Source organism: Stylophora pistillata, chromosome 3 (assembly GCF_964205215.1).
Source record: "Stylophora pistillata chromosome 3, jaStyPist1.2, whole genome shotgun sequence".
NCBI classification, from domain to species: domain Eukaryota; kingdom Metazoa; phylum Cnidaria; class Anthozoa; order Scleractinia; family Pocilloporidae; genus Stylophora; species Stylophora pistillata.
In genome coordinates, this window is record NC_142521.1 from 7,393,699 (window position 1) to 7,414,762 (window position 21,064).

A 21,064-nucleotide genomic window follows, 5' to 3' on the forward strand; every position below is an offset into this window, starting at 1 on the left:
GTAAAGTAGCCAACTCACTACAACATAGCTTCTACATAGCGACTTTGCCAGTTTGCATTTGTGCTGAGACTCACTTCAAGATGGCAGGCTGAAACAGGTCGCAGCATCTTCGCTCCAGAACTTGGATTTCGAGTTTAGTCTTTCTTTGTAATTTCATGTTTGAGTTACAATTACCAGCCTTTCCAAATGCTGTACAAAAACTGAAACTATTATGGAAAAATATTTCAGTAAAAGCTGAGAAGAAATCAATTAGTACCCTCGTGTGGAATTGTTTTCTGATCCTTTTAGTTTTGTTACGAAATGAAGTACACCCTAGATAGATTCTGGGAAATTCTTTAGAAAATATTTGAAGGTGTAGTCTGATCGTCCAGGTGAGTGTAGTCCTGAGAAGGACTGTTGTCGGTGGTAGTGACTGACGTTTCGACAACCTGTGCGGAAGTCATCATCAGAGTCAAGTGAATGATTGTTGTCAGTCATTCTACTGACAACAATCATTCACTTGACTCTGATGATGACTTCCGCCGCACAGGTTGTCGAAACGTCAGTCACTACCACCGACTACAGTCCTTCTCAGGACTACACTCACCCGGACGATCAGACTACACCTTCACATCTTACCCCGGGTTCAAGCCATTTACTGCATTAGAAAATATTGTTCTTGCATCCTACGTTTAATTTCAAACATATTTATTACCCAAAACTAATCTGTTTATCAACCGTTAAATAAGGGTTTTTTTAATGATATTTATAACCTAGCACGCATAACAGTGCTCCAAAACGACTACAAAAAAGCATTAACGCACAGGGCCTCCGGTTTTTTGTTTTTTTTTTTCTGCTCGGCATCTATGAAAAAATCTCGTATTAAAGGCGGAATTTTAGCTTAAGGAGGAAGGTAAACGAAAAGTCCTTTGATGCACCCTACTCATTGTTCATGCATGAATTATTCATAGCAAACTATCCCTCTGAGCTCCAAATCAAACTTCTCCGGTATTTTAATCGCAGGATAACCCTCCTAAATATGAACAACAATCTGATCGACTTTAGCGAAACAGCGAGCGACTTTGAAAGCCTCTTTGTTATGATAGGTTATGGCTATACACTCTCAAGTCTGCGTACTAAAAATACACGAATCAGTCAAAACAAGTTTAGCCGGGTAGTTCTCACTTCACAAACAGGAATGTATTTATCATCATCGGTTAGCCTAGAAACTATGGTTTACTCTTTAAAAAACATCCCTTTTCAAACTTTGTGAATTAAAGATTATATCAAATGTATACAGACATATAATACGTTTAGTTTACTAAGAGCTCTCAAACTCTCTTCAATAAGAAATTAAGACTCACCTCAAGTTCCTGATAGGAGTATACAGGAAGCAGGGATGTCACCCCTTCCTTCGGTTCTTGTGGAGTTGAAGCCAGTAACCTGTGCCCCTGGAAAATTAAACTGCTACACATGTCAAAATACTCTTGTTAACTTGGGTTTGTGCTTCTGTCCATGTGACCTAACAATGCAAGGTTTACTTGTGTAGTCCAGTGGAATGATGATGAGAAAAATTAGCTGATTTTAGGCTCCCTTACCGAAGAGGCTTTCGCATTTTCAATTCAGTAAGATAAAAAAAAAATTTTGAAGGAGAAAATAACCATCCGGTCCATACATGATACTGGACCCGCTAAAATAGTTGACCAACACTCGTACTGCAATTTACACAGAGCATCCAGTAGTTCTTTTGATAGTCTACACAAATTTTAATTTGGACCTTGCAAAATAACTTCAGCCAATTTTGTCAGGCTTAAATATACATGTAAATCAATTTAATTGTTTACAAAGTTTTAACCGATACCTGAAAAAAAAACGATTACTCCCTCCTAACCGTAATCCATGGCTAGTCATGTATGGTTGCCGCACATCAGCGTTACTATTGCGAATTACACGCGAGAGTTTGTTTTCACGTCGCGAATAAATCACGTTTGCAAATATCCACCTCAAAGATAGCATCGTGTACGTGAGTACAGCACCTCTGATGACAAATCGTGCTTGTATGAAATAAAAAATATCCCCTTATCTCCGGGTTCGATTTTTTTTTGCACAGAAATGCAACTGGTTCCGTCGTTCATCAAAATTTTCTCATGACTTAGTGGAAGCGCAAGCCTGGCCGAAGCAATGCCAAGTTATCAACTTCCTCCCTCGTTCAGTAATAGGAACTTTAAGCAAACCACGAAGGCTACGGCAATGAGAACGTGGAAAAACAATACTGCACTGATAATTACTGTACCAACTGTATTTTATGCAGTACTTAATGTAAAAAAGTTTTTTAAAGTACATGTTATCTTGTACATATTGTAAATATTTTAGCATGTTAACCAATCTTAGTATTTTTAGCTCAATTAGCATTTTAACTTTAATTAATATATGGATTTAGTCATTTTTAATTTATTTTGTAGTGTCCCCATTTAGTGGTTATGTACTGCTATTTTAGTCTGACACTTAAATAAAGGTATTCATTCATTCATTCATTCATACATCTAATTGTCAGAACAATAGCCCAGCACGTGCGTTTTAAAACTTTGCACATTTCTCAGCCGTCCTTTGCAAAACAACAACGTTAAATCACCAAAATTTGCGTCGTGTGCGAAGCGAAACCGCGGCGGCAAATTATTTTAATTTACATTTGGAACTCAACGCTACTTTTATGCGTTATGTTGAGCTTGAGGTCTGGCGCTCTATGAGACGGTAAACACATGCAGCCACTTTCGAAATTCTAACTAAAAGTAGAAACTCATTCTTTAATCGACGTCTTCCGTGGCGTTGCCGTCCTGACTGCTTAAAGTCCCTATTACCTAAACAATGTTTTTGCTTTCACAGAAAAAGGAATGGTCGGGTTACGCATCGTTTGCGCATGACGCAGTTTGGACATACACTTTAGCACTGGACCAACTGCTTAAGAATGACTCTTTAGCTTTGGATAAAATTGACACCAATTCTACCTCAGTGTAAGTATATGCTAATGTTATATTTGGTATTACAAAACGTTTCTAGAGGTTTAAAGCTGGAACACTGGTTTCCTAAAGACGAATGTAAACGTCGCCAATTTTTATGTCAACCGATCGATCATATTTTGAAACAAAACAACGAGATCTGTACTATGGAGGGAAACAAGTAACCCGATTAAGCACTTGACTGGTTAATTGCGCTGTGTAACAGAATTTTTTCGTCTGAAACAGGCCACCGAATTATGAGAAACACCAAAACCAAAGCTCAAAGCAGTGATGCAACATTTCTTAGTACTGATACGAAGTGAGGCAAAGATGGAAAAAGTTGGAGAAGGATAAAGAGCCTTGCAATCAAGATTTTTAGATTCACTCTCTTGTTTGAAAATTTTAAAGAAAACGGATGGTAATTTGTCATTCAAACGTCAGTTTTATTTTAAATCCGCTTAGTTCGCGCGCTTGCCTATTAGAGAGTAACTACCCCATCTAGATTTGAATAAAAAGGCTTAAAGACCGTCACCAATCCTCATAAAAACAAGCCAGATTTCAGCAGTCATTCTCAAATATTATCAAGGGTTGATATTTTGTGGCTGAGTGTTTTACTTTGAATTTACTGCCAATTTTTTGGGTTCTCCTTTCAAAAAAGCCTCATCTTGATCATATCTCGCTTCCAATTAATCAGAAAGTTCCGTCGCTATATACAGCAAGTGGACTTCTTGGGTGTGTCTGGACGGGTGCACTTCAACAAAGGAGATCGTCTCTCCGACATTATCATCAAACAGAAATTCACCTCGCACTCCGCGATCATTGAACACTTCATCCATTCCTACAAACCGAATGCAACGTATTCAGGAGGCTTGCAGTGGAACCCTAACAAAATTACATGGGCCTCGGGAACAATACCAAGTGATGTTTTACCAGGTGAGCTTCTTCATTTCAATTATTTTCTGTTTCAAAGTTACAGAAGTAAACTCTCACCTTGTAAATCAATCGTGATGTTGATATATCCGCCAAGAATTTGTTACCTTTTAGCAGGGGCTGTTTTGATTTGATTACGATCCACCGAAATAATAGCATTCAGCACCGAAATAATAGCAACTCACAGCAGCCGTGTCATGGTTGGTGCATCTTAAGTAATTTTTTCCTGGCCTTGTCCAGACTTTTGTTTAGTGGATCGGCAAAGCGGGCAAACACGGCTTGATGGTTATCAAGAACACTCTCGGCATTTTTTACCACCTTCTTTATCGCTTTTCTCCACCGGCCGCGTCCCTTAAGCGGGGTAAAAATTTTTCGCGTGAGTAGTTTTCCTCGTCGCAAGGAAACGACTTTAAAAAACTAAGCTTAGCCCCCTTAATTCATTTTATTGACAGAGATGATATATTCTACAGTCAATTTGGTTTTATCAACTGAGCTGGTAGTGTAAATTGGCCACTGTAAAGGGTCTCAAGGCTGACGTTTCGAACCTTAGCCCTTTGCCCTTCCCCCTAACGAAGGGGCTCGAAACGTTAGCTTTGAAACCCTTCACGGTGGCCAATTTACACTACCAGCTCAGTTGATAAAACCAAATTACCTTGTTATACTTCCCCGCAGACGCAACACCACACTTTCTTTAGAAACCTACCCCTTTTATTCTACAGACAGCTTGCTTATAGAATACTCTATAAGTTTGAGCTGTCTTTTCAAGAAGAAAAATACTTTTTATTATCCTTTTCCTTTCTGGCCAGTCTATAACTATTATTATTATAAAACCCCGAGTTCGGGTCCAAGAAAAGGGATCCTAATGCTTTTTCTGACATTTCTATAAAGAACCTGAACCAAAAGCACTATGCGGAGTAGAGAATTTAAGGAAAGCTTTGGGTGTGTCCTGTCGAGCGGCCATTGGTATTACCGTACTCATTGGTAAGTCAAATTTAGACACGTAACGATCGTTCTCTTAAAGTGAGGAGCGATAGTATGTCTATACCAAAATCACCCTTCAGCAGTCGATGGGTCTAGCCCTGTTTTGATCCTTTTCTTCTACTTCCATTTAATCGCTTTCCCCTACATTGCTCATGTTGTTCGATTCGGCTTCAGTTTGCGCAGTCTTGCAAGCAACTCAGTTGTGAGTTGAGAGCGAAGAACCTGCCACCATTCAGTCAAACCATTTCTAACTTTGGTTGGCGTCGTTTTCTTGCAATGTTCCTATGTTCCCACCGTTAGAGAAAGCTTGTATAGACTTTTTCGAGAGCGTGACAGACACCTTTTTATTTTTTTCTTAAGTTCTTTTACTTTCGCAATGTTTGTATGGGAGATTCGGTCACATTTTCCGTGATTAGCGTTGGGAAAAAAATTCTGCTTTAGTTGAAAGTCGTGAAAGTTTTAGGTTACGTAGTGACGCTATTTTATATCCAAAATATTCAGAGGAACCTACCAAAACAACATATTTCTTTTCATATAAGCCAGTCACTAATGATATTTTATCTTTCTTAAAGCCCTGACATCTGTTTCCGTATTCCTGATATTTGTTATTTGGATTCTCAAAGGAAGGTAAGGCGCAAGGTAAATAATGCGAAGACAAGGGCATTTGTTATAAAATCAAAAATACGAAAAAAGGGGGAGACCTTATCTCCCGGTTAGCTCAATGGACAGAGCGCTGGACTGTTGTGCGGAAGGTCGAGGGTTCGAGCCCAGGCCGGACCAACACTCAGGGTCTTAAAATAATTGAGAAGAATTTGCTGCCTTTCTAACATCAAGAAATGGTTAGATATTCTAGTCTTCTCGGATAGAGACGAATAAATGGAGGTCCCGTCTCCTGAAGGGTTGGGGTAGGAGACGTTAATTTCCCACACACGAGATTACTGTGTGATGGATGTCTTCCCCTGGGGTGGGATGGGTGGGATGTTGGGCGCACTTAATTTGGAGCCTCGCTCTGTTGTGCGACCCTCACCATACTCTGGTGAAAGTGATTAAATAAATAAACAAATAGAAATGTCTGATTCCATGCCTGGCATTATCTACTAATCAAATCTTAGTTACTTCATCGCTGTGAATTAAAAGATATATATATATATATATATATATATATATATAATAGTTATATATATATATATAACTATATATATATAACTATATATATATAACTATATATATATAACTATATATATATATTATAGTTAGTTAGTTATATATATATATATATATATATATATAACTAACTAACTGCAGACAGTACTGTTTCGGCCTTCTGGGCCTCATCAGTGCAGTGCTAATGCTAGGATGGGGGAGAACCGAGACGGTCACCCCAAACGACCCAACCTTTGTGGTATCGTCTAAGCCATGCCAGAGTGCTCAAACTAGAGTAAACCAGCGAGCATGCGCTCGCTGTTATGTTATATATATATATATATATATATATATATATATGTATATATATATATATAATATATAGGAAAAATATTGTAGTACACGAGGACGGACAACTTCGAGCTAAGAAAGACATATACTCAAATAAAAAGTCTAAGAAAGTTTAATAAAAACGTTTCGGTCCGAGACCTTCATCAGGCTCGAGGCCTTTTAACTTGTTATATATATATATTTAAACAGACTAGGAGAAGTCGTGGCTGTGAAAAAGTGCTCGATGCGGGTTGCAGAGCGTTTCAATAGCGGTTATAAATTAATTTCGCTGCGTGAAACTCAGAGTAATGGTGAAACGATCTTCCTGTCATTAATTTATAACCGCTATATATATATATATATAGCGGTTATAAAAGGTTACAAAAGGCAAAGCCAAGCTCTCGCTTGGCTTTGCCTTTTGGCTACCTTGCGATTGAGCACTCTACACTGGGGTTGCCATGCACTTAGCCTTCGGGCGAAGCTCATCACCTTAGTTGTGATTTGAGCACTCTCGCGTGGCAACATGCCTGCACTTGGTCCCACAAGTGTAGCGCCCAGGCAATGGTTTATTCCAGAGCTTGGCGAGTTTGGCGTCTGGTGACCCTCGTTTCTGGTGGACCCTAACCCTAAGGCATTGCACGCAAGCCATGGGTGGGATTAGTCCTGTTGGTCGGCGGGCATTGCACACGCCCTTCATCGGGGGCCCGGCCGTCCACCTTAAACATAAAAAAAACTGATGAGGCCCACATAGGTCGAAACAGTGTGCGCCCTACTTACCTGACGCGGGATTTCATCTTTGCAAGGTAAAGTGTTGGTCCGAAACCTCATCGTGGGCAAAGGATTTGTAAGTATTCTCTCATTTTTCAAATTTATTCGACTGTGCTAAGTACCTGCCGGGAGTGGAACGCCAGTCTTTTTTGTCTTGTTGTTTTCGGTCACCCATCTCGTTTTTGGTTTTTTTTGGTGGGGCCGAACTTTGTTGGGAACCCATCCAGGTTTCAGCTTTGCTGAACTTGGTGGGTTTTTTTGCCTTTTTTGCCTTTTTTGGCAATTGTTGTAGTCCTTTTTCTCTCCTTTCTTTCCTTTTTGTTTTTTTTCTCTCTTCCTATTCCTTTTCAAAATGTTAATATGTGCTAGAACTTGTGTTGTCCATGCTACGGCGGCAGTTACGGTCCACCCTAGACCAGCTGTTCTTAAAATGTTGGAAAAGGAAATCGACCTTAATAGACTATCTGCGGTTCAGTTCGTTCCGGGAGGCCTTATTCGCCTCACTTTCAAAGATCCTGACGATATGGCGAGTCTTGTTGAGTCCGGTTTTATAAATCTCGATGGTGTGGAATGTAGTGTCACCAATTCCGATCGTCCACACACGCTCGTCTATATCCATCACTACCCCGCTGAAGGGGATGACGCGATCCTGTGCGAGGACTTCAAGACCTTTGGCAAAGTTTTCTTCTGCAAACGTCAGGCTTTCATGGGGCGTCCACATCTTCTTACTGGATCACGAATTCTGACCATGTCCATGGAGAAACCTATCCCCGCACAAATCACCATTGACGGTTACCCTGTGCGCATTTGGTATCGTGGTATCAAGCCATTCTGCTCTATCTGCAAAACCATGGGTCATAAAGCTGCTGACTGTCCCTTCAATGGAAAATGCAGGGAATGTGGGGAAGCTGGTCATCTCGCCCGTAACTGCCCTTCCCGCCGTACCGGAAATGTCTGGGGCTCTACGCCCTATGTTGTTCCCCCGGCCGCTGATTTCCCGCCCATTTCTTCTGGAGATGTGGCAAATCTGCCGGGTAACGTTCCTTGTCCACCCAACGAATCTGTTGATCTTCCGTCTGAAGAAATGGTTATCTCTGCTCCTGGCGAAGCCAGTAATAATGAAATCAGTAATCTAAATAACGTTCCTAAACAATCTGAGGCCTCAGAAATAAATAGTGTTCCTAATAATAGTATCGCTGGTCAAAACACCAGTTTAGTTAATAATAGTGAGTCCGGTCAAAGTACCGGTCCTTTAGTTAATGATAGTGTTATGTCTGGTCAAAGTACCAGTCCTATAGTTATTGATAATGTTAGGTCTGGTCAAAGTACCAGTACTTTAGTTAATTCCAGTGAATTATTTATTGATAATGTTAAGTCTGGTCAAAGTACCAGTTCTTTAGTTAAGTCTGGTCAAAGTACCGGTGAAATAGTTAAGTCTGGTCAAAGTACCAGTAAATTAGTTAAGTTTGGTCAAAGTACCAGTAAAATAGTTAAGTCTGGTCAAAGTACCACTAATACTAGTGTTGGCCAAAGTGTCACTAATGTCGATGATGATATCACCGAATTCTCCTCTCAGGACTCTACCCCTGTTCAGGGCTCAGAGTCTCCTGATATTTCTGAATTCTCCTCTCCTCTCACGAGGAGCATGTCATCGGACGGTTTTGAAGTTGTCTCCAGGAAACGCTCTAAGAAACGTGTCATGGTTCCTTCTCATACTCAGTTGGCGAGTACGGTCTCTAAGCGTACGAGGGCTGTCCCCAATCTTCCCAGTAGGAAGGGGAAACCCCAGCCCCAGCCCTGGCTTTCATGAGGGTCATCCATCTCTTCCTCATGGCTTTGTCTCTCCTTACTTTGAATGTCAATGGCATCAGGGACCGGTCGAAGCGTGATGGTCTCGTGCAATGGTTGCGCTCTCTCCCGGTGAAGGTGGATGTTATCTGCCTTCAAGAGACTCATTGTGTTTCCTTAACTGAATGTTCATCGTGGTTTTCCTCGTCTGGTTTCTTGTCTGTGCTAGCCCCGGGTTCTATTCACTCTTGTGGGTGTGTTGTTCTCTATCGTCCCTCTATCTCCCTTCTAAAGTCTTGGTCTGCTGATGGTCGTTTCTTACAATGTGAATTCTCGTTTCATGATAAAATTTTCCGAGTTGTCTGTGTCTATGCTCCTAATTGCAACCCTGCACGAGACCTGTTTTTCGATGGCCTTCATTCAAGGATCGACCCTTCCATCCCTACGGTCCTTGCTGGAGATTTCAATGCTGTATTTGATAGGGCTCGAGATAGGCGTGGCCCAGACCCCGCCTCCTTGTCTGGAGATAGTTCTCCCACACTAAACCATCTTTTTGAGGCGTCCTGCGTCATTGACATCTGGCGTTATCTCCACCCCACTACTCCTGGGTTCACCTGGACCAGGTGGAATGGCAGTTTAGCGTCGCGTATTGACCTTTTTGGGGTCCCATTTGCGTGGGTCCCATCAGTGTCGTCTTGTTCCGTGTATGTGTGTCCGTTCTCGGACCATCGCGGTTTGTGTTTATCTCTGTCTGTTCCCGATGCCGTTCCACCTGGCCCAGGCTACTGGAAGCTGAATACTTCCATCCTCGACGATCCGGACTATCGGCAACTAGTCCGTGATGAATGGTCTGCTTGGCGCCTTGCCATCCCCCGCTTTCCTTCTCTAGCTAAGTGGTGGGATCGTGGGAAAAGTAAAATCAAGGGGCTTACTATCCGCTTTTGTGCAAATAAAGCCCGCACAACATCTTCATCCAGAGATGCCCTGGTACGTCTTGTCCAGCATCTTCAGGCCAAAGTTGATTCTGGAATTACTTCCTGCATTGACCCTTGGCGGTCTGCTTGTTCTGAGCTTGCCCGGCTTGATTCCCATGTTGCGAGGGGGGCTCAGGTGCGTGCGAGAGTCCGATGGGTTGAGGAGGGTGAGTCTTCCTCGCAGTATTTTCTTCGTCTCGAGAAAAAACGTTCCGCTGACCGTCATATCTCTGCGCTGAGAGAGCCTGATGGCTCTATCGTCTCGTCTTCTGCCGATCTCTGTGCGTCTCTTGGTTCCTTCTATTCTAGTCTTTATACAGCCTCACCTACTGACCCTCATGTTCAATCTTCTCTTCTTGAAAATTTGTCTTCTGTTCTCTCTCAAGATCAGGCCAACAGTTGTGAGGGCCCTCTTACATCATCAGAGGTCCTCGTCGCTCTTAAGGGCATGGCTCGTAACAAGGCACCTGGTTTAGACGGCCTGCCTATGGAATTCTATCTCCGTTTCTGGGACGTGGTTGGCTCTGATCTTGTTTCTGTTCTTAATGAATGCTCTTCCTCTGGTTTTCTCTCCCTCTCTCAGCGCAGAGGTATCATCACTCTGTCTTTCAAGAAGGGGGACCGCCTTGACCCCAAAAATTGGCGGCCCATATCTCTTCTAAACGTGGATTATAAACTTGCTTCTCGTGCCATAGCTGGGCGTCTCCTCCGGGTAATACACCTCGTTGTCAGCCGAGATCAAACATGCGGAGTCCCTGGCCGTTTTATCGGAGAAAATGTTGCTCTGCTTAGAGACGTTGTCAGCTATACTGAGTCTTCTGGCACCCCTGTCGCCATCCTGTCCCTCGATCAAGAGAAGGCTTTTGACCGTGTGGATTGGGGCTTCATGCGGTCCACTCTTGTCACCATGGGCTTTGGCCCTTCCTTTGTCGCGTGGGTCGACTTGTTCTATACTCATGTTCAAAGCGCGGTCAATGTGAATGGGTTCCTGACTCCTTTCTTTAGCCTTTCTCGTGGTGTCCGGCAGGGGTGCCCTCTTTCTCCCCTCCTATATGTTCTTGTGTCTGAGGTTCTTGCGTGTAGTATCCGTGCAGACCCCCGTATCAAGGGTCTGTCTCTCCCTGGGTGTCCCGTACTGTCTCCCATCTCGCAGTACGCGGACGATACATCTTTAATCCTTACCACTGATTCTGGCATTCTGGCTGCCCTTGAGACTTACAAGCTTTTTGAACTAGCTTCTGGATCTAAGATCAACCTTTCTAAGTCCAAGGGTCTCTGGTTGGGTGGTTGGCGGGGTCGTACGGACCCCCCGGTTCCTTTTGACTGGTCTCCTGCTAAGCTCAAGGTGCTGGGGGTGTTTGTCGGCCCCGGTAACCTTGATGAAGACAACTGGCGTCCTCGCATTAATGCGGTGGACCGTGTTCTCAAGTCTTGGCGTTCTCGTGTTCTCTCTTTTCATGGCAAGGCCCTAGTCATTAACGCTCTCGCCCTCTCCCGGGTTTGGTATGTGGCCTCTCTTATCCACATGCCGGCCTGGGTGGAGGCGAAGCTTTCCCGTCTTGTTTTCTCGTTTTTCTGGTCTGGCAAGGTTGAGCTTGTCTCCCGTTCGGCCGTGGTTCAATCTCCCCTTTTTGGTGGTTTTTCTGTGGTTAATATTCAGTCCAAGGTGAGGGCCCTCCTTGGTCAATGGGTGAGGAGATTCGTCTCCTCCCCATCCAGTTGGGTCGCTCTCATGTCCTTTTGATTTAACTCTTTGTTTGGTGTCTCTCCTCTTGTTGTGTTTTCTCGTCCTTTTAGTTTCGACTTCAGGGTCTTGCCGCCCTTCTATCAAGCTCTGGTTTTGGCTTGGCGTAAGCTCGACGGGGCCTTCGCCACGTCAAAAAACTCTTTAGTCTACGGCTCTTCATGCCCTCTTGTTTGTTCTCCCGTTCTTACTATGTCTACCAAGTCTTGCTACCTATATCTTCTCTCTGAGAACATGGTCCAGCCTTATTGTGTCCTTAAGTTTCTATTCATCTATCCCAACCTTGACTGGCCTGCCACGTGGCGTGCCCTATCCTTCTTTTATCTTGACCGTCGTGTCATCGACCTAAATTGGAAGATTGCGCACGGCGTCCTGTACACCGCCCGGCGTCTCTCCTCTTTTGGTTTATCTGTTCCTCTCTCGTGTTTTTGTGGACCCACGGTCGAGTCACTCAAGCATTTGTTCTTCTACTGTCCACTTGCTCAGAGTGTTCTCGCCTGGGTCCAGTCCTTGCTGTTTTCCTTCTCTCCTATGTGTCCTGCCATCTCTTTACGTCATGTCCTCTTTGGTTTCAACTCTAGTGAACTGGTTTCTGTCCCGCGTGTCTTTGTCTATCTGCTCAATGTTTCTAAGTTTTGTATTTGGCGGAGTAGGAACGACTTCCGTTTCCGTAACGTTCGTCCTGGCGCTGTGGCGGTGATTGCTTCTATCAAGGCCCGCCTGAAGTTTTATTTACCAATTTCCTTCAGGCGGTGCAAGTCCGACAGGCGTCGTCGCGTCTTCCATCGTCAGTGGGGCGCCCGTGGCATCATAGCTTCAGTGGTAAACGACTCCCTTGTCTTTTCCATTTAGTCCTGCTCCCCGTAGTTATTTAGTTTCCTTTTTTGCTCGAATGAGTGTGTCTCGGTTAGGCTCGTGCTGGGTCTCCTTTATTGGTGTACTGCACAGTAGCCTCGTTCTTCTTTTGCTTGAGTGACGTGTGATCTTTTGCTTGAGTGGGCGTGTCTTTGTGCTGCTTGTGCTGGTCTCCTTCATTGGTGTACTGCACAGTAGCCTAATTGTTAGTATCTGTTTCGTAACCCATGGCTAGTATCGTTCGTTCTGTCTACTTTGTAAGTGTGTCTGTCCGCTGCTTGTGCTGGGTCTCCTTTGTTGGTGCACTGCACAGTAGCCTTTCGTGAGTATTTGTTTTGTTGTCCATGTGCTGGTCTCCTTTGTTGGCGTACTGCACTGGTCTGTTTGTCCTTGTTCGTTTTAGTTCTGTGTACCCAATTTTTGTTTCTGTGAGGTGGGGTTCGATTCCCCAGCGAGTTTGGCGTCTGGTGACCCTCGTTTCTGGTGGACCCTAACCCTAAGGCATTGCACGCAAGCCATGGGTGGGATTAGTCCTGTTGGTCGGCGGGCATTGCACACGCCCTTCATCGGGGGCCCGGCCGTCCACCTTAAACATAAAAAACTGATGAGACCCACATAGGTCGAAACAGTGTGCACTGTCTGCAGTTATATATATATATATATATGTTAGTGCAGTTAGATATAGCTCTTTGGCATACAAAGCTTTGCTTTCATGTCCAAATTGAGCACTCTAACTAGGATGAGTCATTGCTGCTGCAATTGCGCATGCTCGCTAGTGTACTCTAGTTTGAGCACTCTGGCATGGCTTAGACGATACCACAAAGGTTGGATCGTTTGGGGTGACCATATTGGTTCTCCTCCATCCTAGCATTAGCACTGCACTGATGAGGCCCAGAAGGCCGAAACAGTACTGTCTGCAGTTAGTTATATATATATATATATATATATATATATATATATATATATATATATATATAACTGCAGATATATAACTGTATATATATATATACAATATATATATATATATATATATAAATATTATGAGAGGAATATATACACATATACAAGCACTTGTTTTTTTTCTCTTTTCTCCGCCAGATATTCTTCAAAGTACCGCAATACTAAAAATCGTCAGCGCGAACTGGGTCTCTTGGATTCCAACTTTACCGGGTCCATATTTATCTTAGATGACTGGGTAATGCCGCGAGAAAAACTGATTTTAAACAGGAAACTGGGCGAGGGAGCTTTCGGAGCTGTGTTTGGAGGAGAAGGTCTGGGAATGAAGGAATCTGAAGTTTCAGTTCCAGTGGCAGTGAAAACCCTAAGAGTTGGAGCAACGATCGAGGATAAGGTTAGAGTTTGTGAAAAATCCTGCACGTTGGTTGTTTTGGCCTGAAGGAAATAACTCCTTTCCATGAGAAAGTTATATCTGGAACGTTGAAGATTTTTCGGGATGGAGTCGAAGCAAAACAGTGCTAAATTAAATATCAAATAAAAATTTGATTTTACAGTTCTTAGTTGACTCTTAGAGCTTATTAAACGTATGGGAAAAAAAAAAGTCGATCAATTCTTGATCATATGACCAAACATGTTACATGTAAGTGGTACGATTGACGAGAGTTACTGTTTGTCTCTGCATACCGAAAAATATTCTTAAAGACAGGATAAAACAAAGGCATCAATGTGACACGCATTGACTATAAGACCATGCACAATAAGAGCAAATGTGGCCAAAAATCGAACATTTTTCTCTGCATATGGAATGATATTTTGAAAGAAAGGATAAAATAAAGGCATCAATGATGCACAATAAGAGCAAATGTGGCCAAAAATCGAACATTTTTCTCTGCATATGGAATGATATTTTGAAAGAAAGGATAAAATAAAGGCATCCATGCGACATGCATTGAACATCACCATCAGTTTTTGTACCCTGCTTTTAAAAATCGTTTGTTGCGAAGATAATAAAAACAAGTAACAAGTTTCTAATCCAGATATGATTAGTTATTTTTTTTACTTTTGCCCTGCACAGATTGAATTTCTGAGTGAAGCAGATAAAATGAAGCTCCTTTTCCACCCAAATCTGGTGAAGCTACTTGGAGTGTGTACGACAAGCGAACCAGTGTACATCGTCATGGAACTCATGATTCACGGTAACACTTCTGCCACGTTCCGATCGACCCTTGTACAATTTCGGAGCTTCTTGAGTTCAGTTAAAACAATTTCTGTTGTGTTTTAAGGTGACTTGAAGAATTTTCTTCTTGCTCGGCGTCGAATGGTGAATCAACCTGGAGCTCCAGAGGTAACAGTAAACAGTTTTGATCGATTTTCTAGATACTGGGACTGCATGGCAGAATTTCTGTCAGGACTAACATTACATAAACATTTCTTTTAAAGTCAGAAGATGTCACTCCGCAAAGTCTGACAACTATGGCACTGGACATTGCTCGCGGGCTCCAGTATTTGACGGATATGAACTTCGTACACAGGTGAAGCTAGTGACTAGTGCGACAAATCATAGATGCACAACAGAAAGAGGATACCAGGACATTATTGGCCCAACTGACACTATTGACCTAACTTTCTGAGTTTCATGTGATAGTGAATTCAAATTCGAGCAAACTGATTGTTTGAGTTACATGTAATGCCCAGAACTATCCCAGGCGAGAGGATTCAGGTCTATTGACGGAAAAATAAGGAATGATGCAGACCGTTCGGGTTGGGAAACAAAGATTTTATCACTTGCGGCTCCTTTGCAAAGTGCTGCAGCCTCAAATGCGCTATAAGCACTCACAACCATCTGAGGCTTCCCCCATCCTCTCCCTATTTTTCTCTGTCTGAGCTATCTAAAATCTTAATTCGTTTTATGTAGCAAGGAAATGTATATCACGCCGTGTGACGGCAAAGACATTAACAGGTTAATAACTGAAGAAAATAGAGAACGAGAAAATTAACAGGAAGGAACGGGGGAGGTTTGGACAAATGAGACGATTTAGAAGGATTCAATTTGAAAACTTGGCAGATTTGATCAAAATGCTGTAAGATGCACATAACATTATGAGGACAGAGCTTGTTTAAGCGACCTTTTGTCCTTTGCTGCCATTTTTTTCAGGGACTTAGCGCTACGAAACTGCATGGTCGGGTTTGGGAACATTATAAAGATTGGTGATTTTGGATTGGCGCGGACTCTTCAAAACAACGATTATTACAGGTTTCAACGGAGGGGTAGGTACAAGTTTGAAGCTAAACCAGATTATCAGAAAGAGGGTTTCTGTTTGCTCGTTTCTTTATTTGTTTTTGTTTGTTTTTGTTTTCGTTTTTTCTGTTTTTTGTTTTTTTTGCAATTTATCAAATAGATCTTGAAATAGAAGATTGCAGTTTCAGCTATGATACATGTAGTTGTAAGAAACTTCAAGCAAGATTTAACATACATTTCCTTTTCCACGACTCAACAGCTATGCTGCCTGTTAGATGGATGTCACCAGAGTCTATCAGGGAAGGTTTATTCACTCCGTGTACAGACGTTTGGTCTTATGGTGTCACACTCTGGGAGTTGTCTACCATCGGCGGCTTTCCATACCAAGGGATGTCCAACGCAGGAGTCTTGGAGAGAGTGGAGAAAGGCTACACATTGGAAATACCGAACCAGTCCAGCCAAGAAATGTATGTATCTTCATTGATTTCTTACAGAGATTGTGGTTGCCTAGTGGTCAGGAGTCCGTTTCTCCAAAGTCCCGGTAACTTAGCGGGCCCGAGGCCATGTTTTAAAATAAAAATTCAAAGGATATAAAAGCAGGTTCTGCTCCATTTTGTTTCTTTAGTTGATGGTTTCATTTTGTTTTTTCATAACTTTTGAAATTCCCATCCTGAATGAAAACAGAACCGCTCTACGGGTCCGTTAAGTTACCGGGACTTTTGAGAAACGGGCCCCAGGACACTTGTTTTCGGACCAGAAAGTCCTGGGTCGCGCCCTGGCTGGCTTGTGCTTTGTACGCTATGGCTGACTGTGCTGTGTACGCTATGGCTGGCTGTGCTGTGTACGCTATGGCTGGCTGTGCTGTGTATGCTATGGCTGACTGTGCTGTGTACGCTATGGCTGGTTGTGCTGTGTAAGCTATGGCTGGCTGTGCTGTGTACGTTATGGCTGGCTGTGCTGTGTACGCTATGGCTGGCTGTGCTGTGTACGCTATGCCTGGCTGTGCTGTGTACGCTATGGCTGGCTGTGCTGTGTACGCTATGGCTGACTGTGCTGTGTACGCTATGGCTGGTTGTGCTGTGTACGCTATGGCTGGCTGTGCTGTGTACGCTATGGCTGGCTGTGCTGTGTACGCTATGGCTGGCTGTGCTGTGTACGCTATGGCTGGCTGTGCTGTGTACGCTATGGCTTGCTGTGCTGTGGGAAGGATATGGGGTACCCCACTCTTACAGTGCCCGTTTTCACCTAGGAGTATAAATGAGTAACAAAAAGCTTTCAGGAATAAAAAAAATCGAGGGTAAAATTATGATAAAAATTTATTCTATCGAGGAGTTGCAATATTCCTAGTAAACTGTTGCTCGATCGTGAAACTGGGGTGAGCTTAGGCGTTTTGGGCTGCTTAGCTTGTAAATCATGTATCACATTTTCAGTAAGTTATGAGGCCAAATACACAAGTTGCTAAAAGGAAAAAACACTGGCTTTTGGACAGAAAGCAAGACAGCTGCAAAAGCTGACAGCTAGACTGACTGACTCACTTACTGCAGGGATGTGAATAACTTGTTGAATAAATGACCGATTCACTGAATGAGTCAATTAGTAGTAGACTGAGTGCGTTGCTGAAATCCGTTGACTGGCTGATCGATTGTCTGGGTGACTCATTGAACGACTGACCTACTGTCTGTCTGTGTGTCTGTCTGTGTGTCTGTCTGTGTGTCTGTCTGTGTGTCTGTCTGTGTGTCTGTCTGTGTGTCTGTCTGTGTGTCTGTCTGTGTGTCTGTCTGTGTGTCTGTCTGTGTGTTTGTCTGTGTGTCTGTCTGTGTGTCTGTCTGTGTGTTTGTCTGTGTGTCTGTCTGTGTGTCTGTCTGTGTGTCTGTCTTTGTGACTGATCGACAGCCAGCCTGTGATTGTTGAAGTTAGTTTCGTCTGCATTCTTTTACAGGGTCTCCCTAATTGGGAAGTGTTGGCATCAAGATCCGGCCCAAAGACCAAAACCCTCAGAGATTATTGAAACCTTACTCGAGAACCGAGAGCTTGTTAACGCATGCGTTGGTGTGCCCGCTACCACTATCCTTGACGATAGCATGGCAAATTTTGACGCCAGAGAGGCAAATATGCAAGGACTTAGAGAGAGGGAGGGCCTGCAATCAAACGATTCCTTGAACTCGGAACAAGCTAGCAGCACATTGACTCTAACTCAGGAGGCACGTAATAATCACATGGGAAGAAAGCATAGCATCAAGTCAGTAGCAGGGAAAGAAAAAAGTCATTCAAACATACCCTGGAGAAAATCATCTGTGTATTCTTGAATTTGTACTTAAATTGAAACAAGATTTGCAATTCAAAGATTTATTGAGAACATAAAGACAGTTTCCTGAATTATCTTTCTTACATCGTTAGTAGCCAATTCTGAACAAAAAAGTATGTTTGTTAAAAATGCAATAAAGTTTATTTTCTGTATGCGATCCTCGCAATAATGAACACTACTTATTTAGTATTGGAAATAAGGCGTGGAAAAAAAAAACAACAACAACAATTCAGACCCGTGTGGGATTTGAACCCATGACCTCTGTACCTCATGACTCCAGTATAAATTCAAATTATAAATTCAAATTCTCAAGTTCTCCGAGTCAAAAACAGGAAACTCGAAATTCAAAGAGAAACGTGAGTTTTCTCATTTCTGTTTAGTTTTATGATCAAGTACACAATTAAATTTCACTTTCTTGGAAAATGCAACAGAGCCATGCTAATGTGGGGCAGAACGGCTGTTTTAGACCTGCTCACTTCAGCCGGTCCGGTCCTACAAAAGTCATGCAGCTTTGTAGGGAGTGTGTGAGCAGGCCATTACGAATCCTTTAATTAAAAATATCACTTAATGATTCTTCTCCGGGTCCAATAATCCTCTGTGTAGCAGCAATTGAAATTGATAGGCCAACCCTCTCCCCGCCGCGTTCTTTGCCCAATAGGGACTTTAAGCAAACCACGACGGCCACGGAAACGAGAACGTGGAAAAACAATAGATCTAATTGGCAGAACAATAGCCCAGCACGTGCGTTTTCAAACTTTGTACATTTCTTAGCCGTCCTTTGCAAAACAACAACGTGAAATCACCGAAATTTGCGTCGTCTGTGAAGCTAAACCGCGGCGGCAAGTTAATTTAATTTACGTTTGGAACTCAACGCTACTTTTATGCGTTATGTTGAGTTTGAGGTCTGGCGCTCTATGAGACGGTAAACACATCCAGCCATTTTTGAAATTCTAACTAAAACTAGTAACTCATTTTTTAATCGACGTCTTCCGTGGCGTTGCCGTTCTGACTGCTTAAAGTCCCTAATAACTTATTTGAGTATTTTATAGTTCGACACATTTCAAGGGGAACTTGTATAAAACGTCGTTTCTGTTTTTTAAAACTGAGAATGTTTCATTTACAGTCTGGCGATATGTTCCAAGTAAGCTATATTTCATCAAATGCAAAACTGACTGAAGGCATAATAACTGACGTTACAGCACATATGTTCAATAAGATTTCAATGATATGCTCCAGTTTAATTTGGGATGAATGGATGAATCGATCATTTTTTCAGATAATGATGTGAAACAGCTGTATACAGACTGGCTTTCACTTTGCCTTTGAATTCATTGCTTTTTTAAAGGCCGTCGATCTTCTGAACTGAAGTGAGGGAGCAGTAGAACTCATATTTCAGGTATTCATCTTTTTTATCTTGTAAATTGTCCATGAAGTATAAAGATAAAGTCAAACTTCCATGACGTGCATTACAAAATAACCGTAAAGGCCCATGAACGGTTTTTCTCGCAGGCACAGTATTTAAACCAGGTAATTATGGAGAATCCTTTTCCTTAAGGGCTAGTAAGAAATCTATGGTTATAAATCCGTTATCTAGTCCAGTTTGACAATACTGCACTTAACACTGAATAACAGAAAAAAGACGCAGCATTCATATTTATTTAGTAACAAACTTTACCAATTGATGTATTATAACTAGCCAGTAGCGGTCCATGTTGCATTTGCATGTTGTCTATTTAAGCTTTATCTGCATGGGTATTAACAGTTACAACGTTTTCACTGTTTCAAATCTAGTCAAATGCGGCTAGAACAAGCCAAACGAAAATACAAGAAACAGACCGAATGTAATTTCAAAGGTATATGAAAAATAGGAATCATCTTAATTTTGATAGTAAAAAATACCTTTCGTTTAGCCGCTCAGCGAATTTTTTTACCTACATCAAATATGGTCAGATATGACGAAAAGAAATAATTACCACAACAGCCTTGATTCAGGCCTACAAGTGACTTGAAACTTAACCTTTTCCTGGTAAGCATTGTTTCATGTCGTTATTTTCAACTGCTATGTAAGGTAAGCGGCTTCATCTCCTCAGATTATTCATGAGCTTTCGTTAATATTAATGGCACTTTTGTTGCCTGTCACGCGTCACGCATGTTACCCATCAGTCTTGGCAGGCTTGTTTTGACCTTCTGTTTTTAGTTCGCCATTAAACTACACGTGCTTTTATTCTCGTTGCCTGCTGTCTCTGTTCACGGCCTATTACACTTTAACCCGATTCAGTTATCCTTTTATCCATTATCCATCATATTTTATCTGCAACATTTTTCAATGAAGTGTTAATCAGTTATCAAATTCAGCTTTTATGAGCTATGACATATTTTTTTCATTTAAGTAAGAATTTTCTGTTCCTCAGTCTCAGCAAAACAACTGAAAACACCAACATGGCGTCCAGACGGGTCATCTGGGGTTTCATTACTACGATCTGTAAGCAATCTTGTCTTTAAACGGAATCTAACCTAAGAGAATGATTAAATTCGTCAGAGATCTGACTTACAACTAAAATGCATCCTCAGAGTTCATTTTTGACTCAGGATATCTGGTTTTCAGAGAGTAAAGTTGCATGTGACGCGCGTATAAGTATACGATAAACATGTATTTGTGGAGGTCAAATACAAGCCGCGTATCTAGCTCTGTAGGCAAGTTGTCAGGTTATTATTTTGTTTTTTGTTGTTTTCTTTTTTTATACGTCTTACTGGGCTCTCCGCCAATTGGAGTAATGTAAAATAACTTTGAAATAGGGCCTTTAAGAGGAAATCTGGCCAAAAATCGAACATTTGGCAACAGCCAAAAAATCGATGCGGCTCATATTCTCAAGTTAGGTGGGCCTTACGGTGAAACAAAGCACTGCATACTTCGTTTGGCTGAATATCGATTTATTTTCGAGAAAATTGACAAAAGCTGAATTTCGTCCAAATGCCGCTTTTGAAGCTCAAAATTGCAGACGAATCTCGGAGCGTCGCGCCACGAATTGTAAACACTTGGACCGATAAAAACTACCAAATCTTGAAAAAAAAAAT

At 42.2% G+C, this 21,064-nt stretch overlaps 1 protein-coding gene across 1 annotated transcript; it reads left to right on the top strand.

The window, feature by feature from the left end:
- The first annotated feature begins 2,844 nt into the window (after positions 1 to 2,844).
- LOC148734349 (putative molluscan insulin-related peptide(s) receptor) lies at positions 2,845 to 18,141 on the top strand. The gene is made up of 11 exons (XM_088752767.1): positions 2,845 to 2,990; positions 3,670 to 3,908; positions 4,794 to 4,886; positions 5,459 to 5,513; positions 13,587 to 13,839; positions 14,521 to 14,641; positions 14,729 to 14,790; positions 14,886 to 14,977; positions 15,601 to 15,713; positions 15,944 to 16,151; positions 17,624 to 18,141. Exons 1-11 carry the CDS (start codon positions 2,845 to 2,847, stop codon positions 17,988 to 17,990), a joined length of 1,749 nt encoding a protein of 582 aa, XP_088608893.1. The 3' UTR covers positions 17,991 to 18,141.
- The last annotated feature ends 2,923 nt before the right edge of the window (positions 18,142 to 21,064 follow it).